The sequence below is a fragment of the Enoplosus armatus genome, chromosome 18 (assembly GCF_043641665.1).
Source record: "Enoplosus armatus isolate fEnoArm2 chromosome 18, fEnoArm2.hap1, whole genome shotgun sequence".
In the NCBI taxonomy this organism is placed as follows: domain Eukaryota; kingdom Metazoa; phylum Chordata; class Actinopteri; order Centrarchiformes; family Enoplosidae; genus Enoplosus; species Enoplosus armatus.
The window spans coordinates 17,246,318-17,273,869 of NC_092197.1; the positions used below are offsets into that span (position 1 = coordinate 17,246,318).

General features: G+C 42.7%; 1 protein-coding gene across 2 annotated transcripts; it reads right to left on the minus strand.

Moving 5' to 3' along the window:
• Positions 1 to 902: 902 nt before the first annotated feature.
• On the minus strand, positions 903 to 26,697 carry niban2a (niban apoptosis regulator 2a). 2 transcript variants are annotated; one of them, XM_070924388.1, is made up of 14 exons: positions 26,682 to 26,697; positions 18,747 to 18,877; positions 17,140 to 17,268; positions 16,936 to 17,041; positions 16,276 to 16,443; positions 9,657 to 9,772; positions 6,979 to 7,083; positions 6,736 to 6,898; positions 4,988 to 5,175; positions 3,934 to 4,089; positions 3,548 to 3,661; positions 3,272 to 3,379; positions 2,704 to 2,815; positions 903 to 2,586 (listed from the first exon to the last, which is right to left on the minus strand). In XM_070924388.1, exons 1-14 carry the CDS (start codon positions 26,695 to 26,697, stop codon positions 1,688 to 1,690), a joined length of 2,511 nt encoding a protein of 836 aa, XP_070780489.1. In that variant the 3' UTR covers positions 903 to 1,687. The 2 variants fall into 2 exon arrangements, with proteins under 2 accessions (XP_070780489.1, XP_070780488.1); XM_070924387.1 differs by lacking the exon at positions 26,682 to 26,697 and adding an exon at positions 23,730 to 23,966.
• Positions 26,698 to 27,552: the final 855 nt, after the last annotated feature.

Genomic DNA, 27,552 nt, shown 5'->3' on the forward strand with positions numbered 1-27,552 from the left:
ACTCCAAAAAGCGATTTCACAACAGGAATCGAAACTCCTCTCAGCATTTTTAACATAATAAGCTCGGTCTGTTGACCATGGATGGTACAATAGTGAGAGTAATTCACCCATTAGAGTGTGTGTGATGCTGACAAGAAACTGATGTGTAACTGCACATTCATAGGAAGGTTCCTGGAGAGGACGATGTCATTTGGTACTAATTATTATAATCGAAATGGAGACGTACAATTATATGTTTGTACTTCATTTACCTAAAGTTTTCATTGTGTCTCCATGTTGTAATCCCACTTCTGGTACTCCTGTGTACTCTGTATATACAACACCTCCAGTATGTCATGTCTGTTTGCCCTGGAAAAGTGATCCCTCCTCGTTTGCTTCTCCTTATATTTCCTGTTAGAGAGTTTTTTTGTTGTTGTTTTTCCTTATTTGTCAACAGCTAAGCATACAATTTAACATGAATGTACTTAGTACCAAATTAAATAGTTCTTTCCAGGAAACTATTAAAAAATGATTCAACCTTTACATACAGCGCTAGAGTGCTACTTTTTTACACAGATAAGGAAATCAAGTTCTTGTAAAAGCCACTTCATCCAAATGACATAAAATTAAAAGAAAACATTTCACCCAGATTGTAACATTTGAATTAAATTAGAAAAGATTGATTTTAAATATTAGAATATTATTTTGAATTATATTCAATGTTCTTACAAAGAAGTTGGGCGGGGGGGGGGGGGTACCAGAAATATTTAAAGAAAAACATCATCAGAAGCCAACATTAAGAATCTCCCTCATAATCACGAAGAGAGCTTCCTCTGATTACAAGTTCATCAAAAATCCTACAAGTTGAGGAGCCGTTATTTCCTGTAGTCATCTACAGTCACCGGCAAAGAGACAAAACACAGTGAGTTTTGGTGGTTTTGTTGCACAGTTGTCAAAACATTTAAAACAGCGTACTCATCAAATAACAGTGGAGGTGTAAATCATTCCTGACAGGTTGTACTAAAATATCTAGTGTTGAAACATAAAGGCCATTTGTGAATACAGGAGAAGCTCCTCTCAAAGTAAACAAACTACTTATTTAAAAAATGTACAAAAATAGATACCAGTATTTCAAAGAATAGTTAAAATACACATATAAACCCCCAAACCCACATCTAAAGGTTGATTGCAGCACCCCCTGCTGCCCAGGTAGAGGCTGTGCTCATTAAAGAGGGATCCATTCACCTGCAGTACAGTTAAAGGCACTATCTGCAATTTATTTGACAGTATAAATGTGACGTATGTTGACAAAATAGAGGCCTTATTTCCTGCTGTGTTTACAGACATTACTGTTGAAAACAAACTCCCTTATTTTGTAAGTTTAAAAAAAGTGGATGATCACTTTCAAATCCCTGATCCTTGTAATGGACCCTGGCCTGTTGTCGAAGCATAACCGCAAGGAGCCTTACTTACATGCATCAGATATGTTGAATTCAGTGTCATACACAACAGAAGAAGAAAACTTGCATTGAGATCCACCAAGCTGCGTAGAGACGAACCAGTCACCAAAGAAATGTCTTAAAAAATTAAAAAGTCGGGGAGGAGCGGAGCGTTGGTTTTGGAGTGTGCAATATGAATAACAACAAAGAAAAGGCAACGCTTTGAATGAAACCTTTGAAAACAATCCTTATTCGGTCCACTTCTCTTCCTACACCACAACCACTTCCACTTCTACTGGGTCGATAATTTTGTCCTCTCTGTTCAGACTGTCTGTGATTGGCTGAGGCTCACCTTCGCCCAGCCCCTCATTGGTCGGTGACTGGAAGCCGCTGTCGCCGCGCGAGCTGGAGTTTGTGACCAGCGCTGGCAGTGGTGACGACTCGTAATCTGATTCTGCTGCAGAGACCTCGGAAATCCGTTCACTGTCATCTTCCTGTGCCGTTGCCTCCGTTTCCTCGACAGCGTTCTTGATGGCTGCGTCCTCCTGACGCCCCTTGTCGGCTTCCTGCGTCTTGCTTCCTACCAGCTGTTGGAGAATTGTCTGCGGGGACGACTTGTTGCGTGGAGACTTCCTGGGGACGTCCTCCACCACGGTGGTGACATGTGTCACATCCTCCTGCACCCCGTCCTCCATGGTGATGGTGCCTGTGGTCTGCTCCGTCCCGTTGGTCATGTCGCTCCGGCTCTCCTTTGACACAGGCAGCAGCACCTCCACCACTGGATTAATCAGGTCTCTGATTTCATTCACGCTGTCAGGAGACTTGGGATCCTCAGGCAGGTCCTCCTCATCCTCCTCTTTGTCCTCAGACATCTCGCCCTCCTCCTCGGGGATAAGCTCCACACCTGGGACCTCTTGGCAGGACTCATAGGGCAGAGGCAGCCCGTCCAACTGGATCATGGACACCACCTGCCTGCGTCTTTTCCCAGAACCCCCTCCTTCAATACCGCCACCATCGACAGAGTCCTCCAGCCCATCGCCCCCAAATTTAGAAGCCCAGTCCACCGAAGGGGATTCTTCGAGCAGGTGCAGGTTGGGGTCGCTGTTGGTCAGAATGATGCTGTCCCTGTAGAGATTGTGTCTCCTCTGGACAGCTGCCTCCTTCACAGCTGGACAGAGGAAAAAAAACAAGAACATCAGTCACTGTTAGATAATGTACTGCTAACTACCACTACTATTGCCATGGCAACAACCATTTCTAAATCTTGTGGTTTTTTGGCCCTCACCCATCATGATGTCCTTGGAGACGGTCTGCAGCACCACCTCCTCGAACATATTTTCCACCAGCAGGAAACGGGAGAAGTCCTCAAAGATGAGCTCTTTGAAGCGAGGCAGCTCCTGGGGATGAGGGGGGCAGAGATGAGCTTCATAAAGCTTCCAGCAGTCAATACATTTACCTACATGTCAGTTAACAACTTGTTGCATTTCGTGTTTCTAATTATAAACAAAGGTGTCTTGAAATCAGCAGTTCATGTTTTATTATGTTCTTTTTGCTCTGATTTTCTCTTCACATGCCTCTATGTTTCTTGTACTGCTGTTCTCAGTAGCTATACTTTCTCTTGTGAATTTTGGCACCAGTTTGTTGTGGGACGGGCTCAATGGGTCCTGTAAGCTCTATAGTAAGTCACTGACATATACCATTCTTTCCACAATTTGTACTTGGGCTAAAATTCAGCCTTAAATAGGTTGAAAGAGTCACAACACCATAATGAGATGTGGTGTACTGTACTGCATGCTATTCAAAGAGAGTGAAAAATGACAGTGTGATGTGAGGCTGTGTTGGGTGCTACTCACAGGTGAGCAGGATGGCGAGAGCTGCTGCAGCATGTATGGGATGATGATCTGCAGCAGAGCCTCTCTGAAGAACTTCTTGCGCACCGTGCTGCTGTCATAATCATATTTCTGAAGACCAGAAACACATGATCCTAAATTTCTGTTCTATTCTTTATTCTATAATGTGCTGTAGCTAAAATAGTGAAAACATTAGATTTTACTTTACGACCTTGTCCTTTCATCCATCTCAGTTTGTCTACTAAATTACTTCTAGGTTTCTAATTTGTCCTATTTCACCTTGAGAACCCTGTCCTGGCATCGCTGGATGTTCTTGCATGTGTCGTCGTCTCCCTGGGCCTCTAAAGACTGGTTGAGCAGCTGCTCAAATGTGTACACTGCATTGTCCATTTGCTGTCACATTTAAAAAACAAAATTAGTTATACAGTAGCACATGAAACAGACTGATGATGCCTAAACCTCGGCTTAGATTCAGCTCACACCGTTCATCTTTACAAACTGTCATACTCTATTTGACCAGCAGGTGTAAGTAGAGACTTCACCGCAGGCAGGGCGGGTTGCTGGTGTGTGTTGTCATACAAGGAATTAGGGAGTGTTTCCAGGCATCCTGACACAGCTTTGGTACATGCTGATTCTTTGTATTATATCAGAGAAGAGCACGTTACCTCCCTCATGAGGATCTGAGCCCTGCTGACGAACACCGAGGGGTTGGAGACGTCAAACCTCTGCTGCAGCCCCTCCAGATTGAGCTGTTCCACCTTCTCGTAGCAGCTCTGCATCTTCACCGGGTGGAAGGCGAGCATGGACAGCCTCTCCATGTGCTGAGGGGAAGACAGAGAGAGGAGGGTAACGGTGATCCAGGCGGTAGAAGCGTCACAACGGTAGAATTAAGACCAAAGCAGAGAAAAAGGTTGATTGTTCAAGATCAGTCACTGAGGGCAGATGAGGACACTCCTCACTGACTTCTAATTAAAGACTAGCACTAAGATGGCCTAGGCTTCCACAAACACACATGCACTCTGATAATGTTACTATAACCAAACGTCAGGCTACACTCACATTCACACATTAACGCCTTAACCTTAAGACTTATCTTTAGTTAGTAATTAGTATAACCCAATCAGAGCTGAGTAAGTCATCAGTCTTTTGTTGTTTTTGTCTGTGATGTGATTCTGTGATCATGTGAAGCAGTTTTGTGTGGAAAAAAAAAAAAGCAGCATGGGATGTGGGAATCAAATGGCTTGTTTTTTTTATTTTTTGAGTACAGCCGATGAAGTAATGGGCAAGTGTCTGTTGAAGCTGCATCAATCAAATGTCTTTATATTAACACTGAATCAAATGTGTAATGTGAAAGAGGGTCATAGTGACAACCCCACAGAGAATTATGATTTTATAGCATATTTACTACGTGGTTCAGGCTCACCGCTTTCATCTGCCCTGTTTCCACCAGCAGCAGCAGACAGCTGTTATCAGCTTCACCTGTTTGTTGACACATTAGCTATAACCTTATAAGGTGATAATATATCAGGATAATACATGTGTGTCTGACAGCTTGTTGTGGAATTATTCTCTCCCTGGTGGCCAAATACCTCCGGTTTTCCCTCTATATTACCTCGGTTATCAAACTTGTGTAGACTTGTGTTGCTGGAGATGAACCTTATATTAATTGTTCGGAAAGAAAAGGAAAGACATATTTGCAGCCAGCAGAACATGACTCACGTCTCCCAGTTTGTCTTTGCCCCCTCCGTTGAGGGAGTTCTTGCTGATCTCCACCAGCTCCCTGAAGAAAACTTCCCTGACCTCGGAGAAACCTCGGCTTGTGGGATCCATCAGGGCCTCCAGGATGGAGCTGATGTAGGGCTGGACGCTGGTCCGTAGGAGTTGCTCCGCCTTGGGCAACACCAGAGCTGCACACCGGCAGCGACACATGCAGAGTGGAAGGAAGAAGAAAAAGCAGCTTGTAAACAAGTAACACTACAGATGATGATAAGGAGTCAGTCAAAGAAGAAAAATAAAGGCATGGGTGTGACGTCACAGGAAGAGTATTGTTTAATACCAAGTTGAAATGGTTGGTATGCGATGACATTTAAGTAAACACACTTGTGCAATTTCAATGGAAGCCCTGCAGCTTTCATTCTCTAAGATACACCCAATTGCTGGCATTGTGACCCGTGCTAAAAGAGACCAACAAAATATAATTCACGGCTAGGATTACAACTCTGCGAAAAAGACGTCTGCATGACCCTCATGTAACCTGAACCTGCATGGTGTTGTTCAGTTGACTTGTAGTTTCGAGCCTTATCTGTAGGATAAAGTCAGAAATCGGCCCTTACAGTGCAGGTGATGGAATGCAGTTCTGCCACTTTAGCTCAATGGGAAACAGTACACGTGAAAAAAAAAGAGCAGCCTGTGCCAAGTTAACTTTTGAATAGAAAGCTGTCAAGCTCACCGCTCAAAGGGTGGATGCTCTGGTGCTGTAGAAGCCAGCGTGAGCGAGTGACAGATAACAACCGACTTAAATTCAAACCAAAAGCTGCGAGGAGAAAGTGCAGAGAGTACGACAAGAGCTGGAAAATGTCAGATATGGAGAGAGGTTTGGTTGCAGAGGAAAGGCTCTGCTAGTGCCAAATGTCCAAACAAACTCGTCGGAAACTTGAGCAGTGTGGCGTTATTCAGTGACCAGACCGATCGCTTTGCTGTGCCAATAATCCCTGGACCAGAGAAACCACAGCTACATCTCAATGAGGCAAACAGCAAGCGAACAATGAAGCGTGCACTTGAGGTCGGAAAGATCATGTTACACGGCACAGGGAGCAGCACCAAGTAGACCTAGTCCTTTTTGCATAGCATGTTGGACGTGTGAAGGAAGGTGGTACCACGGAGGTGGTAAAAAAACAATATGTCAGCATTTCTTTCTGTCTTCTTCCTTCCTAACCATTGCTCTGAATTTACTCGCTGGGTCTGTCTGTGTGTTCATGTGGAGTCCCTACACCTCTCTTACTCGCTACAGGTATCTACAGCTGTGATACTGTACTGTAGATTCGTTTTTTTGCCTTTTCAATGTGTAGTTAGGACATGCTTCACAATGAAATATAGTCATTTAAATGCTTTTGACATAATGGTTTTATATAAAATAAACTTTTAAAGCACATTCAAACCATAGGCCTAGATGTGAAAAATGAGGGCTTCCTGTGACAAGAAAGTGGGGTGGGGATTAAAAGCAAATATAGTTGTGCATCTGTGATGACTGATCACTCATCCCGACCTAATGGTGGGAACACTTTGCTGACCGCAGACTGCTGGACAGTGCAAAAGGTGCGTTATTTGGCCAAAAAGATTCAACATTTAGAACAAAATGCATCATGGACTGCCTTGTGTTTACACCCTAAACATTCTCTGTTCATTTGTCAAATGCAACTGATTATGAAGGAAAGAGAAAAGTCTGTTGCGTGTAGATCTTTGATCACCTCGTATCTTGCTGCTGATGTGTTCTTTAGACGTGATGATCTGGTCCATGTCGGTTCTCAGTCTGGCGTCCAGAGGAACTCTCTGGGCCTCGCAGGCTTCAACCAGCGCTTCATACTGGCCGGTGGTCTGAGACAACACCTGTCTGTACACTGCATCAGAGATCTGGAGGAGGAGGGAGCCATTCAAAAACATGATTGGTTCGGACTTGTTTGAGTCTGCAGCGTGCACTGATAGGAACTCACCAACATCCAGTTCCTCTGCCTCTGCTGCATCTTCCCCTTCAAACGAGGACCAATCACGTTTCTCAGCTCTGGGTGGAGGGTCTCCATCACCAGATTAGCTAGAATCTGTACACACACAACATACACACTTTCAATATGTATTTTTATATTTAGAGTATTTATATGTGTAAATAAATAAAAAAGAAATGAAAGAAATCCTGCCTGGATTGTCCTTGCACAAGGTTCCTACTGCACTGCACTGTATTGGATTGACCTAATGGTCCTTTTAGCACAACAACAAATATCCTCCACCCAAAGAAAAACCAAACTAAACCTTAAAAAAGTGCAGCCTCTCTTTCCTTAGTGGTTACATGGATACAGTGGGGCGATTGAGATGACACACAGCTGGATACAGACAGACAGGAAAGCTGGTTGCAGTGGCTCAGCACCTCCACAAGGTTTTAACTGAGCTAGACTAAATATTTGGTGAAACATGTTGCTGCGTAATGAATGGCTGTGACAAAAGCAGGGTGGTTTTTCCACACAGAGGAACAGAGACCGGCCTGACAAACAACAGGTATATTGTAGCTTGTTTGTCTTAAAGCTTATTTGTCTGAAATAACTCTAATAATAATTTAAATGGTACTTCTTAAATGCTGTTCTCCGTATTGTTGTTGCATTGGTGGCTGTGACTTGCGTGACCTCGCTCCGGTATCAGCATACTTTAATTATTTAGTGACACTTTTAACATCTGTCTGGATACAAAAGCTTAGTCAAAATCTGCATCATACATACATGCAATCTACTTATTTACTTACTTATTATAAAAAGGAAAACTTTTTATATATATATATATATATATATATATAAAAAGAGGCTCAGTTCTATTCAAGTGTCCCTGCAAGCCAGGGCAGTTTGGCAATAACATTACGCCAGCATGCACAGTACCAAGACCCTGACACCAAAGCAGCAAAATGGAATTCAGCCATCTTTCATTTAATTATTATTACACCTGTGATTTTCCTACATGTCAAAATGTCTTCCATGGAAAAATGCCTATTTGCTTGTGTTTCATGTCTGGCTGTTCACTTCTGCTCACATGTTGCTGCCATCTTCCTCTGTGCTGTTTTCCCATTGGCATTGCTTGTGGATTGCTTCTTGTGGCGACACAGCTATTTTGTCTTGTGGTTATTGTTTGGCGGTTGCATTGTGATGCTTTCATGCTCTGAATAGTGTTTAAACATGAATAACACTCATGTTGGAGTATTATGAATGGGCTGATTTGGTCTTGTTGGTTTTTGTTTTAGGGCGTTTCTTATTGGATCAGAGCAGAAATGTAAACATCACTGTTGCCTCCTTCAGGTAAACATTACAGAATTATTTTCGCTCCAAGCAATGTGTTAAATGTGACGGCTTGTTTTTACCATCAATTACATTCAAACAGCTGGGCTCTTGTTTTATTGTTTTCTCTGCTCAATTCATGAAGCTCATATCTAAGTACGGTACTGATGGTCATCTGCAGCTAATGTTCAGCTTCTGTGAATGTCGGATATTTCGCTCTTTGTCAGGTACAGAGGATTCCTCTGTATTACTCTTTATAGTCTTATGTACCTGCCAATGAGCTGGACAAAGAACTCCTGATACTTGTGTTCAGATCTAACCAGTAACAACACGTCCCTTTTTTAAAGCGGAGTTGATTTTAACTTTTGGCTATATCACATTTTAATTTGTATACATATAAAATATATTTGCCATTGTAGCTTTAAAATCTAGCTTAGTAAATACTGTAATGTGCTGGAGAGAAACTTGGATACAGTCAGGAAACATGGAGATTAATGAAGAAACAGTGACTGCCACAAACACACAGAGCGGCTATGAAGCACTAGCAGGAGGCTGAAAGGGACTCATTCAGAGGGGAGACCCCAATCAACAGTGTGTGTGTGTGTATAGGTGAGTGTATGTCCTTGTGAATGCTGGTGTGTTGAGGGGTGGGGTCTTGTTGCTAACAGTCTCTTTGAAGGTCTTGTGTAGGTGCATTCTTGTACTGCAGTGTGAGGACGGGGTGTGTATTTATGATGTAGATGGGGTGTTTCCCTGTATTCACTGAGAAAGAGCTTTTCTCTGGAAAGCTGCCCTGCCTGTGAAAAATCTTTTTCGACCAATGCACATCATCCATCATTGTGGCCTCTCAATAGATGGCTCTGGCCCTGACCTGAACTTTGGACAGGGCCTGTTTGCAAATTGTTCCTGAAAATCTCAACTGTAGCAAACAGGCTATTTAAAACACAATATCCTCTGTGTTGATCCACCTCCCAAGAGGAAAGCATAAATTGTATCAGGCCATGTGTATCAGCCACAAAGGTGGCTTTTTCTGAGAACTTGCAGGCAGGGCTGAACCTCCCAAAATGACGTAGTCTAAAACTAATGGTGCATTCAAGTGCTCCTCCTCAATACGTAATGTCAAACATATCCAAGTGTATCACCTGGAAGTTGGCATCAAACAATCAGCAATGTGTAGATACTGTACCAGTGGGGAAAAAAGGACAAATTTCATGATACCCCAGTTTACAGTATGTTTAACTTCTATAAAATGGGACGGGCCTTGTGGACCAGTTTTTAGATCTGGAAAAGCAGACTTCAGAGGATCCAACCTCAGAAATTAGGACGCAGCTGTATTGTGATTAATCTGATATCCTGACCTGTGGGGGCTCTCCGCACATCATATCCCAGGTCCCGTAGTGTCCTTTGGCTTGTCTGTGAAGTCTCACAGTGTCAGTGAAGGCTGGTGTCTGAACAGTGCAGTCCTCTGACAGACCTGTTGGGGGCAGGAAAGAGCAGATGCTTGGTAACATTAGAGAAACAAGACTTCTTCTCCCCTCTTTTAAAAGGGGCTGAAATTATCTTAGTAGCAAGATTGCGAGATGCTTCTTTTTTTTTTTGTTGCATTGCATGATTTCTTTGTGTTGAAGTCAGGTCTCAGAATGCTCTGCAATGACTAATGGATGTGTACTTGGTATGAGATGAACAAGCGTGTAGACATTTCATTGGCTTTTGCAGATTACCACACCAACAACCGTTTCCACAACATCTGAATCACTTCTGTGAAACGGACTGAAAGTGTAATTTTGGCCAGCGGTATATTCAGTAACAGTTGCTGGAGTGGAGGACAACACGTGCACACGCCCCTATCACACACAGCTGTGTCATCCCTCAAAACAGGAAGATGTTGGCTTGTTGGAGGACAGATTTTCATGCGGTTGCTATGGCTCCTGCCCCTCCCAGATGAAATAACAATAGAAGCAGCTCTCAAAGCCCTCTGCAACATGCGTGTGTTTTTAGGAAGTTGGTTCTTATCATGTGGTTGTATTTAAGTGGTGAAAATGCATCACTAGCTGAAGAGCTGCCTCTCTCAAGGCCACAGCACTGAGGGACACTGAGTGCTGAAAGTCATAACATCCCTCACAAAAGAGTGTAAACAGGTGTATGGAATAAAACATCCCTATAATTAGAAGTTTGTCCTTCAGAGCAGTTCCTCCTTTGAACAAAAGTGACTGATGCCTCAGTTGCATTTTCTCCTTTGGTCCACAAGAGTCAGTCCTTCTGACGCACAAATGTGTAATTAAAGGATAGATCGTCTGTTTTTCAACCCAGCCCTTATTAGAATGTTGTTAACCATCATTTATACCTTTTATACCTTTTTTTAAAAAGCTTACCTATCTGCTTCAGCTTGTCATTGGGCCTAAATACTTACATCAAGTGCTGTACAGTTTCAATGGTGAAACATTACATTAACAACAGGCTGTTTATGATGACAGTGTCTGTCGAGTTGTTTTGTCTGTGGCTGTGAGTCTGTGACTCAGAGGAGGCTGACAAAGACAGGAAGTGACCAAGGAGTGAGGGGGGGGGGGGGGGGACAGAGCCAGACAGGAAGCTGTCTTTGCTCTCAGCTCACTAACTCTTTGCTGACAGGCTGAGGGTCGACATGTTAGCTTGTTTTGGCACAAGTTTCCATGAGAATTCACTGGACACTGGAAGTTAGAGGCGCAGTGGGAAAATAGCGGCAGACAGCTGCCATATCGGCAAGTGACCAGCCATCAGGTCAAATGCATAGAAAAGTGTCTGAGGTGAAGTGTCTGTCTATTTGGATGGTTTCAGATAGCTGAATCCTAATGGAAAAGGAATTTTACTTTCTCTGCCAAAACCAGCATGCTGCTGGTTTAGCTTACACTTTAGCCTTGGCTGCACCACGGGCCGTCCTATCTTCTCCTTTTAAAGCTTAAAGCAAACATTCAAGTTCTCTTAAACTCTTGATACATTTGTTTTTTACTCATGTTAGCTAGCTAGTTGCACCGGTAATAGGAACACAGCACATGTGGCTCAAGTAGCTAAGTGGGTGATGGTGACTGCTGGCTTACTGTTGTTGTGGGCGCGACAGGGAGCAAAGAGAAAAGATGCAGCAAACACAGACTGTGCCAATATCAAGTAATACTAATTAGAGCCCCTACAATAAAATAAAATAAATAGTAATAGTAAATAAGTATTATTCAACTTTTTCATAATCATATTGTTTACTTGTGGCCTGGTGGCTGAGAGCCATTGGGCTACAGCATTCAGTCTTGGTGGGTGCTGTTTGGTTTTCACTCTCTACATTACAAGGTTGCACAGTGTTACTAAGAATTAATCAGTAATCTGAACAACACTTTTAGGGCACAAACTATGGCCAGATCACCAGTGTGAAATGCCTGAAGTGATTTCTTCTACATTCTCAGCCTTTTGCTCACTTGAAGAGAAATTTCCTCTTGATGATGAAAAGGGAAAATATTTTTTGACGATTTGCCAGGCCTGTAAACCACTACACATTCTCCATGGGTCTCCAAGCTAGATCAAGGAACAGATTACAGTTTCCCTGCACTATGTGTGTGTGTGTGTGTGTGTGTGTGCGTGTGTGTGTGTGTGCGCGCGTTGTGTATAAATAGAACATGTGGCAGCACTTACCACGGTCTTTTTATTTGAGGCATTTCCCTCCCTGCCTTATTCACCACACTCTGGTTGGTGGGATTTTAGCAGCAGCCATGGATGAGTTCCCAGGCCTTCACATCCACAAATGTGTGTGTGTATTTCTCTCTGAGTTAAATATATTTGACATTTTAAGAACCATTTAAGCATTTGGATGTAAAATATGGTCTGATTTAGACTTCAGGCCACCTGCCTTCTCCTTGTAGCAGGTTCTTTCAGACCCTCACACTGCTGCTGCTCCTATCGACATGCATGAGAAGGATTTCCCCATATGGTGCAGCCCTATGGAACCAGCCAAACCCACAGTACAATAAACACTCATTGAAACACACCATCAGCCGCAGACATCACAAACACATGACGGAATAAGTCCTAACATGCGATTTTAGTAGATTCTTGCCTCCAGTAGCAGCAAATGAGTGAATGCAGGACACCCTGTATTGGTTTATTAGTATATACTCTGGTAACAACGCCATCGAGTACATGAATGTCAGGATTTTGAGTCATATAGCATGCTGAGAAGCATGCTGCTCTGTTACTGACAAGCCATAAACCTGGGTTGAAATGGGCTTTCGTCCTTTGAATGTGCCCATCGCAGGTCTCTTCTTGCTGCGTGGAATTAGTCTGAGGTCTGTGGCTCAGAGCAGAGGGCTGGTGACTGGTTTTAAAGGCTGTGGGGGTGGAGAGTTGGCTGTGATTGATGGTCCTCTAGTGGCCTAGCAGCAGCTCAGAGCAGTCTTTGTAATACTAATGCAGTGCAGCATCAGCCTGACTGCTGCTCTACTGACTGCTGGTCAAGTATCCATCATAAGGGCTGAAACTGATGATTATTTTATCATCGATGAATCTGTGGATTTGTTTTTTAAAATTAATTGATGAATTGTGAAAAAAGGTCAAAAGAATTATACATTTCGAGAGCCCAAGATGATGTCCTCATATTATTTGTTTTTCCTGACCAACATTTCAAAATCAAAAGATGTTAAATGATCAATGATATAAAATTATAAGCAGCAAATATTCCCGGTGCAGTGCAGTAGATGACTGTGAATCCACTGAAAGCCGAGCTTTTTCAGACCAATCAGATTGGCTGCAGCTTCGTGTTGTGCAGAATAGTGCGCTGAGGTCAAATGTTAACTGAGCTGATTAACAGGGTGCTTTGCAAATCCTCCTGTTAAGGTGATGCAAAGCAGCAGCTGATCGTTTTATTGGAGAGCTACTAAGGATAAAACAACAAGAAGTGTTTCAAATAGACCTTCAGTGTGTCGGTTTAAACATTTAACTTGTGGTTCTTACTTATCAAAGCCAGCTGAATAGTGTCAGTGTTCAGCTGAAGGACTGCTTTGCATGAAGCTTCTGTGCTGCCAGCAGGTTACTCTTTATGGGCACTGCAGCATTTTCTATAACTGACATGCTCCGTATGATTCAGAAGTGAATTCAGTGGTAATTTCTCCCTTGGGTGCAAAGCCTCTGATGCTTCCTACATCCAGATAAAATTGCTTTTAATGATTTAATATTAAAAAAGTGTTATTTCCAAAATCTTTAAATCTGCCCTGTTGGAAATGGTGGCATGTACAGCTAGTGTAAATGTGTATGTATGTGTGTGTGTGTGTGTGTGTGTGTGTGTGTGTGTATGAGTCCAGTGAATAAAATAAACTCATTCTGGCTGTAAAAACCATTTATCACCCCCTGGAAAAGTCTTTTACCGGTTCTGGTTTTCCTCAAAACACCAGCATGACAGAGGTGAGACTGGGCGTGTCAGCACAGGCCAAAAACATGAATGCCAATCCACACTGACACCAGCCATGGTGACAGTAAAACAGCAACCCACTCTGTTCCTTACAACATATTCCTGGAGCCCAGCCTCACAGCTGGAATGTATGGCAGGGACTCTTACGTTTACTGAGCACGCCCGAACAGGTAGTGTTGGGAAGTAAAGGGAGAGCTAGACTGGATACAGACAGAGGCTGATTTTGTTTTACAGTCACAATGTGTGCGCACTAAAGTTGGTGTTTGGTTTCTAATTCATTTGCCCCTCGGCCGGTTCAGACCAAAACTTTCCTAAACTGAAGAAATGAAAACTTTTGGGCTTGCATTGGATGTTTTCAAACTATTACTTATGACAGCTGTTAGCATGTGTGCTCAAGCAGAAGGCTTTAAATGCAACACAGTTGGTTGCCGTAATATTTGGCTAAGTGCAAAACAAGGTTGAATCAGGTTGAGCAACTCTGTCAGCCTGGTGATGAACTTAGAGCCGGTGTGTTGTTTCATTCCAGATGAAGTTTCGTTGTATTTATTCATGGTACTGGATTGTTTTGGCTTTAACTTACAGTGGGAACCACATTTACCATTTAGGTGCTGAGTGATTTGATTTAGCTGACTTGATGATTACAATGAGCACGTGATGTTCCATCCTAAGAATCACATTTACAGATAATTTAGCCATACATTAACTTTCACACGAGAAAATCTGCAGAGGCCTAAAAGCTCAAACAACTCAAACAAAATTATCATTATGTGTGCACGCTCATGGGTATGTAAAACCACATACTTGTGTATGTTTGTGCTTGAAAAATAGGGTCAGCTAAGATAAAGTATTTTCTTTGTGGGTCAAATCATCCATGTACTTAAGAATGTGGATGTTAGCTGTTGCCAAAATGTCTTATAGTCAGTATTAAGTTACTGAAGCATGTATTATTCCCCACAGTTAAATAAAATAATCTGTTTGACGGAACTTTGGCTAAAATAATGTATTGACCAGATATGGTTAATATCTTTCAAGTCATAATAATCATTGTAGATTGATCAATAATGTAGAGAAGATGTATTTAGGTCCCATAATGTAAAGTTGTCTATAGCAAATGTAATGATGTGGATTTATTTACAATAATATGTCATTATGTGTATCTTAGATTCAAAGATTCCTGTAAAAGAAAATTGGTAACAGTAAATGTCAACATTATCTGTGAGTGTTTGGTAAATAAAACCTTTATAGATATGGTCATGAATTCATAATTTGTGTGAGAACCTTTTATAAATAATCTGTGCACGATCTACAATCCCCGTCAACACCACCTGTCTTTGCAGCCAGTAGGATCCAAACAAGCCCAATCATGTTCACTGCAGCAGCCATTTGTTTATCGCTGAATCTCTGTAGTTTTGTATTTTTATCTCAGCTTCCCCAAGCTTCCCGCTCATTCTAATTCTCTTTGTCTCAAGTCTAAATAAAGCACACTGAATGTGAGATCACGCACTCACATGCACGTGCATGCACGCACATAACCACAAAAATGTCACTTTCAAAGTTTAAATTAAAATATATCCGCCAATTAAAACTTAGTGTATACTTTGCAGTCAACACGCCATGCGGTAAACAAGGTTTGGAAGCAGGTCAATCATTTATAGCACTTTAGATCCTTCTACACAAAGCCCAAGTTGTCTTTCCAAGCCAAGAGATACAGTATGACGACATGACAAAAAAATGTGAACTACATTATGTTTGCGCATCCTCCGGCATGTCTCTGCCTTCTATGTCTCAACACAATGAGACATGAGTCATGCAATCACGGAGACCTTAATAGCAGATCAAGAGTAGTTCTCCACCCTGAAAAGTCAAACATCTGCAAAATGCACCGCAGTATCCTCCAAAATACCATCAATTCACTAATAAAAGATAGCAATAATGGCAGAAACAGGTAATTAAAAAACAGTACGTTTCTCACTAAATATGGTTAAATATGAAACAGGAGAAATTAGAAATATAAGCCTGTCTCAAATATAAGTTCTCTGTAACGTTGAGTAAACAAAGTCCCCGCCCACTGTTTGAGGGACGCAGATCATCTATCCGGGCCGTGAATTTTGTAACATTTGTAGCTCTGAGCCAATGACAACATGTCACACTGTAACCAAGACCAATTATAAAAAACAAACGAACAAATACACATCATTCCTGCAGCATCTCGTATTTACAAAACGTACAAATGGCTCACTCAGATGGCATGTAAAGGCTGCACACTGTGACACACACACACACACACACTGACACACACCCTCATCTGGACCGCCAACAAAGGTAGAGAGGCAGAGAGACGCACTCAGGGTGGAGCACAGAGAGAGGAAGACAAATGGTGTTCATGTCCAGTAAGCTCTGGACAACTGAATTTATCCATTTATCTCGTGATCTCATCACAATTTTCAATAAATAATCAGAATTTTTATAATCAATGAAAAGCTTTTTTTCCAGTCAAATTGGAGAGGATTTGCTAGTGAAGCCATTGTGTACTTGTGTACAGTGTGTATTGTTACCATTGTTACTGTGTCTGACGCAGTCCTGCAGCACAGCGTGCCACTTCTTCTGCTCCTTCTCTGTCATCACACAGAAGTAGTGGTGGCGGGCATGCGGGTGCCACAGGATGAGGGGGAACTGGGTCACACACTTGATAAACGGATTAGTGCCCACTTTGGCCTTGATACCTACAAGTCACATGGCAGAACGAGAATGAGAAGGTACAAGAATTAGAAAGCGCTTTAGAGACAATAAGGAAGAAAACAAAACAAGCAGATGCATATATATGCATAAATATGTAAAGATAAGTTCTGTAAAATATCTGTTGATTTGAATAAATTAAATCAACATTTTCAGTCTTTACTTTGAATTGATGATTTTGCTCACCATCATGGCCAAAAAAAAACTGACTCTGATACATTTGGGTGAAAAAGAGACATGTACTGAAGTGTAACAAAAAACATAGAAAAGAAAGAAGAACAAGAAAATCACACAAAAATAAATGCACAGAAAGTTATTCTGCCCATATTTTTTCAAAACAATAGTCAATAAACAATAACATGGCATTAATGGCCTGCCAAAAGTCAACTTATGTATGTTATAAGTAAAACAAGTGCAGACAGACTATACTCTGTTTTGTCATTTATTGTCATTGATTCTTTTCTTTGCCCTTTTCCTACCTGGCAGGCTGCTATTAATCAGCTCCATGTATTCCTCCATTGACGTCAGGGCCTTGTACCCAGCGCAGTTGATGGTTGCTTTCGGGTGAAGGCCCCGCTCGTGTGCCTATTCGAGAGGTGACAAACGCAGCAAACTGTTTCAACGCGAAAGTGCTCAAATCACAGAATCAAACCGCTGTTTAGTCGAGGGAGAAGTGCACTCACTGTTTTGCTCTCATAGAGTCTGATGGTGTAGCTGTTTGGCACAGATACAAAGCGATTCCTCCACTTCCGATTCTCCTCCAGATACTGAAACAGACTGCCTGAGAAGATGGACCGGCCTGCCAGAGGGTCCTGAAAAATCACAGAGACACTTAGCACTAAAGCACAATGCATCTTGTGATACAAAGCACAATAGGTGTGTACTACTTGTGTTAATTAGATCTTTCATAAAAATGTAGGTTTCATTGCTCTCACAATTCATTAATTGTCTCAGTCAGATCACTTTAACTCTGCAGGAGACCTGAGGCTTAATTGGTGTTTCCAAATATGTGGGGATGGCGATTTTTGTCAAGTGTTTACACAAGCATACACACCACCCACTTTGTTTTCAGATTTCCTGTCTTACATCAAATAATACTGCGACTGCTGAGAGAGGAAGGAAATAACGAAGGCGACAGAAGGGAGAGGAAACATAGAGGTGCTCGTGTTAGAAAACAGATTTGCTGCTGTTTGCTTGCAGGAAAACCGCAAATGATCTGTGGCTTTTGTGTGCATGAGTGACAGGGTCACATCAGAAAGAAAGGGATGATCCCTCCCAATGTTAAGTGAGGTGATGTAATCAGTTTAAACAGTTGTGGTGCAAATGGTGTATTCATAATACAAATTTCAGTGCGGTTTTCATATTATTGTATATTTTTAGTCCAATGTTTTTAAATCATCGAAGTAAACCAAGACAAATCAGCAGATTTGAAAAACGGAGCCATAGTTTCTTGTGTGCGTATGTTTGTGAGGGATTTGTTTACATCATGGCATTAAGCACACAAGCAGCTGTCCTGTACACAGAGAAGAGTAGATGAGCTGCCATAAGAGAATTCCAAACAGCACCTCTGTTCATGTGTGAAATGTGCTCCACTTCCTCTTCAACCAAAAAGATGAGGAGAATACAAAAACTATAGAGTGGTAGAGCAGAGGGCTCGCTTGTTAGGTAATGTGTTGGTACATAGACCCTAAAGAATGAGCTCATTCATGCATCATATATAACTTCGAGCTCTGTTTGCCTAACAAAGACTACATTGATGCAAGTGTATGGTGTGCACAAATCGTTTAGCGACAAACAACGGTTTGAATTTGTCCCTCTTCGATTTCAAAGAGGAAGCTGGAGAAATTCAAATGAGTTAAATTATAATGCTAATTTTGATCACTGGAACCACATTTTTAAATTGTTAAATTTGCAATGACATCAGGGGTAAAAAAAAAACAAAAAAACACAATTCCTGTAGGACAGGAAGACAGACACTTTTGGTAACTGAAGTTTAATGATAATTTGTTATTTTTTCATATTTTGGCCATAGCTCCTATCAGTAATTATAACATTGTACTCACCAATTTGAGTGCTTAGATCTGGAAACATGGCGACATTGCTAAAAACTGTCAGATGGGTCAAGAAATAAATCCAAATAAAGTGGTTTAGATAATCTGGATAAATTGTTTATTTGTTTACAGCCCTTCTGATTTTCTGACCGTTTGTTGCCCCGTTGGACTTTGTTGTAGCAATGTTGCTGTGCAGCAATTACTTTGGGGAATACAGTGTTACCATAATATGCACTTGCCTTTCTGTGAAGCAGCTGTGACTGCGTTCCTCCCCCTCCTTCTATCTCAAAGCGGACGCTGTTGAAGAGAGCGACCGCGTACTGCTGCTCATACACATCACTGAACTCCTTCATCACATCTCTGGTCCGAGCTGCAGGAGGACACGCAGACACGAGATCAGGAAACATCCATACCACACAAACATATTACACTATTCATTTTCAATAGCACTTTTATTGAAGCCTCCAGTAGAGTGAAAAATTCCCTCTTATGTCTTATAGTTTTATTACAATGGAGGGCATCTGTATCAAAAGGTAAACATTTCAGATTTAAACCCCCCCTGCAGTGAAACACTAATGAAGAAAGCTTACATTAAATGGGAAAAAATCATTTTGGTTCAAACAAAGTCGAGAACAGATCAACAATTAATTTCAGACAGACTTGAGAAAAGTCTTGGCTGATTTCTACATGAATCTCTGAGGGTGATTTTATTCTAACTCTATTTTTGGCAAACTAGTCGGTATTGCCATTTCAATTTCTTTGCTATTAGCTGAGTGTATGTGGGGAGCTGCAATTCTCCAGTGAAGCCGTACTATCTCGCCATGTCAGAGAAGCCTCAACCTTCAGTGCATCTATCAGCTCTTTATGAAAAGCGGCATATGATAACATTTAAAGTGGGCCTTTCAGACAGAAAACATAGTGACTCTTGTGCAGCGCTCAAAGAGACGCCTAACATGTATTATCAGCACAGTTAATTGTATATCCTGGCTGTCTGGCACCGCTCTGTCATTGGTGGAACTTTCGGGATGGAAAGCTTTTGCATAGTTAGAATATAACTGCCGTTAAAAGTTGTTTGAATGTAATTACTGCTTGGCAGAAATTTGTACATTTTCATGACCGCTTTCTCAATATTCTCAAGCTTTTTAGACCTACTTACATATTCAGGCCCTCCATGTTTTTATGGCGGCACCATTCAATCAAATAGAAATGTTCTAGATGTTTTACTTATCACTTTATACTTATTTCCAGCCAAATTTAGCCTGAGCCTCAAAATGATTATCATTATAAATCAAATATGTTTGGGTTGTGGACTGTTGGTCGGACAAAGACGTGGAAATTGTGACAATCTCATTATTTCCAGACACAATAAACTAAACGGATAATGAAATAATTGCGAGTCTCACTGGAGTCTCACTATGGGTATCGATTCATTTGAATCAGTGTTTTCCTGTATCGCATATAGATCCTTTCCACAGCTTGACTCAGCATTTCTTTTCCACAACTGTCTACAAGCAGCATCCTAATAAATAGTCCAAGAGCCTGCAGGAGGGGACGTGAGCCTTTCCCACGTTTCAGTGCTGGAAAAAAGAGTCAGTTTGCGAGCCGATCGGTGTGTTTGGCTCAGTCAGCAGCAGACAGTGTTGACTATGATCTGTTTATGGAGGGAACAACACAGGAAAGAGGGAGCCGGCCTGCAGTGGGAGAGCAGGAAGGAAAGAGCTGACAGGACAGGATAGACACAGAGAGAATGTGGAGGAGACAGGGGAGAGGGGACAGGGACACACAGACTTATTAAAAACACTGAGTCATACCAGGGGGAGATGGGTGGACAGGTTGGAGGAAATATGAAGGAAGATTGTGAGAAAGCTGAAACAAAGACTCCTCCTGAATCCACTGTTTAGTAAACCTTAATACTTTTTTGTAGGACTTGGGGAGCTCCGTATTTGTCCGATTTCTGGCTTCAAATAATTTGCCACTTTTTTAAATTGCAAATCAGATAACACTCAGTGTAAATGTCCACCAAGTATGTGCTGGCTAAGGGGGCTTCGATTCCAAACGTGCAGAGAGTCGGTACTTTCCACTGGTTGTCTTGCTTTGCCAAAGTCAGCAGACTGGATAGCTGTACACGGACAGCCTTTTGAGCACTTGGAAATTGGAATTTGGGAACAAAGACCACATCATAAATCACACTCAATCCTCTGTTTCAACCTGTGTAGGCATGCCAAAATGTTCAGTTAAATCCCTCCATCCACTTCATCATTTGCTAGTTATTTCCTGTTGCTCTTGTCATATTGTCATACAAGAACCACAGAGAAAACTGACCGAGTCATCAGACGCCCCAACAATGCCCCCCACACTGACTCACAAATACCTGAAGTAATTGAGTTTATAACCCCGCTGTTCACTCAATCCCAGATTCTTGCCATCGTCTTGAGCCCTTGTTTCATCCTTCCACAGTCAATTCTGTGTTCTGAATAGACTAATAACTAGCAGTAGATCAATAGTAAGAGATGTAGATGTTGTTACCAGCGCACACAATCATACCTACACTCTCACATGTTCGAATGGAAGCAGATTCTGATGATGGGTCTGATGATATGACCACAAAGTCGATCATCGATCTTTGGCCTGAGATCTTCTGCTACGAAGTACACGTGTGAATCATCTTAGCTCCAATATTCTGTTGTGGCCAATCCATGACTAGCACATCAGTCCAATAACACAGCACCTCTCAGGTTCAGAACGGGCAGGCCATTACTCCCAATCCCACTCCCCTCAAGAAACTCTGTGGGTGGATAGAATCAGAATCAGAATCAGAAATACTGAATTGATCCCCGGGGAAATTGTACAATAGATAGGTTTTGGGGTCGGGTGCACTGTCAGCTGGGCGGCAGGCAAAGGTGGGGTCCTAGGCGTGTTTACCCCTGTCATTTCAGACTAGTTGTATGGAGTGTGTACCGCTGTGTTGGGGTTCTATCCGGCTCTTTGTGGTGTTATGGTGGTTTCACTTGAGTACTATATATCCCTGTAGTCCAATAGCACTTCTAGCAAGCAGGGTCCCAGTCACACAAACTGCACAGCATCTGACAGGAAAACTGAGATCAGTCTGTATTGAAGCAGCTGTGTGGAGTGTTTCCCCATTAGCATTTTAGCCAAACAGCTTTGAAAGGCATTAAATCATCATCTCTTCAGAAACATTATTTGTTATTAACCAGTAAAATGCACGACTGATGTGGTGTTGACATAACCTGGTCTGCATCGTTCACTCCCTGCTTTTGCTTTTATTCTGGTTCTGTGACATATTTGAGAAGCAACCGCAACTCTTCATTGTGGCTGAATTTAACATCATTAGCCCGTAGAGAAACAAGCACATAGTCTCGTCTCTCTTAAGCGTAAAAGCAATTATGGAATGAACTGTGTGCGTGACCACACAGCTATGATTTTGCTTTTGTACTGTCTGTGTTGTGTGCGTGCATATTGCGTCTGCGTTGTTGTGTGGGCTCATGAGGGAGGAGATCATTTCGTGAGAATGTGCTTGGGCAGCGAGGATGAAGAAGTCACCTTGTTTTTTTTGGGAGGAACACACTCCAAACAAGACTCCCATGGCAGAAATGCTGAGTAGTCTTCACTCACACACACGCAAAGCGCACACCCATTCCAAAGACAGACCTGGACAAATGAGAGCTAGGTACACTAATGTTCACTCGTGATTCAAAGTGCTTTAAAAGGCATGTCACCTGTTGTGCTTTGTAAAGTGCTTGGAAAGATGCCTCGATGAGAGCAAAAGATCTACAAAAAGGGGGGGTTGAGACGAGGCAGTGTGTGAGAGACAGACGGCAGTTTCAGCTATTAATCTCGACATGACATGTTTCTACCTGCTTTACTTCTGCAGCTTCACTCGTTGTCTTCTGCTCCCCCCCCCCTCCTCTGACTCTGACTCTTCTCTTCATGTGTATAAAAAATATTGCACTATATTCTGTAATCTAGCTTCAAAGGTGTTTTTTTTTTATTTTTTAATCATAATTAGACTTCCCAAATAGACACCCTTTGCCGTTAGCAACACTTGGGTCACGTGATGACACCTGAGCCAGCTCCATTCACTGATGAAGAATGCGAGGTGCAGTGGAAGCTCCCAAACAGTTAGTAAATTGGACCTTTTGAGATGAGATTATTTTGTCACACAAACTGATCCTGAGGTCAAGAATACACCTTTCATGTTTGTTTACGGCATCTTTTCAGCTTATTCTGAATCTGACAGGCTGCATGTTCTTTGATTTTTAGAGTGAGGATGACATCAAATATAGATACTTTGTTTTGTTTTTGTTTTTTTTTGATAATGAATTAATTGTTTTAGTCTGTAAAATGTGAAGTAGGTTATGAGAAATGGCCATCACAAGTATTTCTTCAAATTGCTTCTTTTTCTCCAACAGTCCAAAAACTCAAAGATGGCAGCTTTAAACTGTTTCTGAGAGTATTTCTCTGTCTGGTTCATGAAAAAAAAAAAAAAAAAAAGCTGCAACAACAAACAGAGTGTCTGGACCTCAAGAACATAATCTCTGGTTTCCAGAAGTGGTTTCTTCATGCGAGTACGCCTGCCAGCATACGCACACAAACACAATTACAATCCTGAAGGAACATCCTAACTGAGGCTAAAACAACAGTTTCTGCAAAGGACAAGTCTGGGGGGGGACTCAAAAATAAAAACAAGCAAGTCTTCTTCCTTTTATTCCTGAGCTGTGTTGGGCCAAACTCCCTTTAGCAATGACAGTCTTCTAATTCCAAGAAGGCATCTCCTCCGCTTCCCTCTGCTCCCATGCCTTGTTGAAATGATCTCACAGACAGTTCACAGTGGGAGGCTGGCTGGAGCAATCTGAGACTTAAATAGCAGTCAGTCCCAAACTTATACAAACACGCTCCCCTTTGGGGAAACCTACTTATTATCCCTGAGAAACAGGCCTGCAGCGAGTAGAGCAGAGCAACAATGCACTGATATGAGTGAGAAGCCGTGTCCTAGAATGAGTTCAGCTGAACGTGTTTTAACAACACACACAGAATGAAATTGAGCAAGAAAATAATCTTATAGAAAACCAAGTCATGAAATCTGTAATAGGTGGTGTAACTTGAGGTTATACAAACTCAGTGAAGCTGTTACAAACTAGACAACTCCTCAGGACCTGGTCTCCATTCGTCCTCAAGCTGCAGCTCGGGCCCTCCTCTCTTACCTGTAATCATCTCCCGCCTGTTCTCATCCAGGTGAGAGGAAACCACGTCCCCCATGGTTACAGGAGAGCCTCACAGATCCTGCAAGTGTCCGAGCTGGTAGTAGGGGGGTGGGGGGGGGGGTAGTTTTTTGGCGATATTTCCAGCCGTCTCAAATATCCGAGCAGATCCGCTGGGAAAGTGCTTCACTTTCCCTCCCCTGAGAGGCGCACGGCTCCGGCGCTGCTGCTGCTGCTGCTGTGAGGCGACGTTACTACTCCCCCGCCGGTGAGGAGCTGGAGGAGGTGAACATGAACACTGGTCTGGTTCACAGTGGCAGGACACACCCTCTGGGAGTCATCACTGGTCCAACGTGTTCAGTCGGCCCTGCCAAGGGTGTGGCCAGATCCAGGAGCTTTATAGAGTCGCAACATGTTCAATATTCACTGAGTAGCCTATGTTCGTGTTGTGTTTGGGTGCAGCCCGACTTTATTTGGCGTTAAACTTGTAGGCTATGAAACGTATAACACCAACCTGGATGTAAAGATCACCCCTAACAATGTGACTTATTTTGAAATAGTTTATTATTATGAATTTAATTAATTCCAATACAAGTACTGAACTTGAGAGAGTTTTTTCACTGTGAGAGAAGCAGCTCTCCATGATGCACGGTGTTTGCGTTTCGCTGCGGAAAGATCCATGCTGCCCCCTTGTGGACACTTTGTTTCTGGGCTGTGTCACGTACACCCTGTGAAAGCCAATCAGTCGCTACACCTCTTTTAAGACAATAAACAATGCTCACAGAGCAGATGTGAAATAATTCAACCTTTTAATGGAAGGACATGTGCAATATTCTCACTGCTCAATGCCTCATTCGAGTGTGAAAGCCAGTTAGGAGTTTGTTGTTTAGTTGGCTTGTTGCCTTGGCAACAGCTTGTCTTCCCGGGGTTCCTATTAAGCAAATGGAGTAATTCATACAGTAGCAGCAATGATCGCCACTGGTGCGGAAGCAGTTTGTCCATAAATGAGTCTGTCAACATCAGCAACAACTGCAGTTATCAAATAGTTGGTCAGTCAGAAAAGAATCCATAATTGCAGCCCGATAATCTCCACCCATTAAACAGTTAACCATTTAAACCGAACACAACAGAAGGACTACACGGCTCTAGCTGTGGTTCTTCATCTCTGGTATTTCCATAGGCCTTCTCTATTACATGTAGACAGCAACTGAGTGGCGTGTTTCTGCTGTGAAATATATCTAAATAAAGATCAACGAGGGACTTAAGAGCAAGCATAAGGTTGTAGTAAGAAGTTGTTTTCAAGCTAATAAGTCGCAGTTGTAGCTGAACCTCCAACACCACCAATGAGGGGTTGATGCGGAAGGATACGTGGTGACGTCTCCTACTGGAGGCTCCTCCGCAGCGATGTGAGGTGAACACAGAGAGGAGAGAGAGAGAGAGAGAGAGAGAGAGAGAGGGAGAGGAAGCAGAGGGTGAACACTCGGTCCAACACTCCGCAGCATCATGGCACCTATCGGATTAAAGGCGGTGGTCGGCGAAAGTAAGATTCCTTTTTCATTGTTCTGCTCTTAATTTGGAGAGATGCGACGCTGCGCAGTGCGCGCAAATGCGGTTGTGTTTTTGTGTGGGTTTTTTTTTCAGGATGCGGATGTCAGCTAGTGCATCTGGATGATGATGATGATGATGATGGTGATGATGGTGATGAAGGTGGTGCTGTTGGTGTTCCATTGTATCCTATTGCAAACCGCGGGCCGTGTAGTGAGGGAGCTGTGGATATCCTGCAGAGACTGGTTTGTCTCACCAGGCTCCTGCGGTGCGGATGCGCAATTGTATTTCAAGCGGCGGAGACCTGAGAGTGGCAGTATCAAGCGGCGACTAGCCCACTGATAGGAAATGTAGGCATCCTCCTCCAGATGCAGAAAGCCCGGAGGCAAATGTAACCCACATACGCCCTTCGAGCCTCAATCAGCGTTTATTTCAGGGATGATCTGCGCTGCTTTGGAGCTGCAACGCGAACCGGAATAGTGTTTTTATAAGATGCTGCAGACACTCGCTTCTCACGCCCCGGCCAGCTAATCACAGCTAATGATCTAACGCACTGCTATTATAAAGTGCCAGGAGATGAACACCCTCCATCCGTGGGATTCCCTGGCTTCAGCAGTGCCTCACCCCTCTGATGGAGCATGAATCGGTTGCGTAAAGCACCCTTTCCCACCCGGAGCGCGTCAGAGCTGAATCAAACTGCTGTCAGCTCCGCTACACATTAATGGCGGATTGTGTCCAAGGCGAGAAAGTTGCCTTTTAAAAAAAAAAGAAAAAAAAAAGGCCGCTACGCAAGGAATTCCGCATTATCTGTAGGCTACATAAGATACGACCAGTGAGTGCCCTTTCGTCTCCATCGTGCCCTTTACTGGCGGTGCGCCACCGATCAAACCCAGCCCGTGTAATCCTGCATCATTAGGACGCCGTGGACTCGCCTGCACAGCATCTGACTTTGTGATTCAGACTCATTTATTTCGGCTGATGCTCCAGCAGCGTCGGCCTGTGGTCTGATGCAGGCCTACACACAGAGGCGCAGCTCGACTCCCCTCAGCAGGGTCAACTGGGTGCAAGTGTCGGCGGTCGTGATAATGTCAGACAGGCCTGCACAGCAAAGTGAAGACTCGTAGAGACCCCTTAATGCGGAGCCGGGTGTCTAATACGTCACTTGATGTTTTCTGTCACGTTCTCTGCATTTTTTTTTTTTTTTGGTAACGTGCCCTGCCCGTGGTGCAGGATCTGCTCCATTTGCTTCATCTGTTGTTCAGTTTATTGATTCGGTTTCACATTTCACGACAGAGATCCACGCGCTGGCTCTGTAGTAACGTGTCACAAGATTGCTGAATATCTGCATTTCTTAAATCATATCAGGACCAGTGGTGTCATGTGTCCTGCTGCAAATGTTTTGGCCCCAACCCCCAACCCACCCCATCACACACACACACACACACACACACGCTGATACACATCCACCTCCTCAGTCATGCAGAGTTACAGTGTTTCTCTGCTATGATATGATAGAGGTGTTTTGGCCTCCCACATGAAGCAAGAGTTGAACACAAAAATGTAAATTCACTTTGAATCCAATAGTACGATTTGATATTATATAACAGATATAATGTAGCATTGTTGTGAGTGGTGGTATATCGAGCTAAGCTGTTTAGTGGGGTTGAAAATATCATATCACATTATGTATAAAAGTAGGCTTTATGACAGTGGAACTGTGTTGCCACAAAAAAACCCAAACACTTTATTGACTCATTTTAGTTTTTAGTTAGTTTGCTTGAAATCATTGATTTTAACAATAGAATTGTGTAAACCAATAACATTGCATGATCATGTTGTCATGATAAGATTCCACTGATAATACTGAATTATTGGCCAGCCCCGCTGTGCAGTTAGATCAGATTTGTGAGAATTAGTGTTCGTGTGAGCCCAGACCTGCATTTTTACACACTGCATCACTGGTAGTCGTGCTTATGATAAGATGTTTCTGTAATATGTCCATGAGACTGACATTTGATAGAAATTATATCATCTGTGCATCTACAACATTACACAATACGGCTACACAGGTCAAATATTCGTGCCTGTTGTGCATTATTGAATTATTTAGGCCTTGTAACTGGCAATTACATAACCCAGTTTGTAAAACTAAAGGCAGGCACGTGCAGGCCGCCAGTGTCGAGTGAATCGTCTTTTCCAGAACAACGTAAACACTCGTGCATGTTTCCCAGTAGGCAAAGGCAGGCGACACCTGCGCTCTGTTTGGCTGAGGTGAAGCTGG

What these genes read in the sequence shown, in the direction of transcription:
- niban2a (XM_070924387.1), bottom strand. Translation starts at nt 23,784, where the DNA reads ATGGGGGACGTGGTTTCCTCTCACCTGGATGAGAACAGGCGGGAGATG. An exon ending in CACAGCTGCTTCACAGAAAG is followed by an intron (nt 17,269 to 18,746) that starts GCAAGTGCATAT and finishes GTGATTTTTCAG; the next exon opens with GACCCTCTGGCAGGCCGGTC. An exon ending in CGTCAGACACAGTAACAATG is followed by an intron (nt 9,773 to 16,275) that starts GTAACAATACAC and finishes TGCCCCCAACAG; the next exon opens with GTCTGTCAGAGGACTGCACT.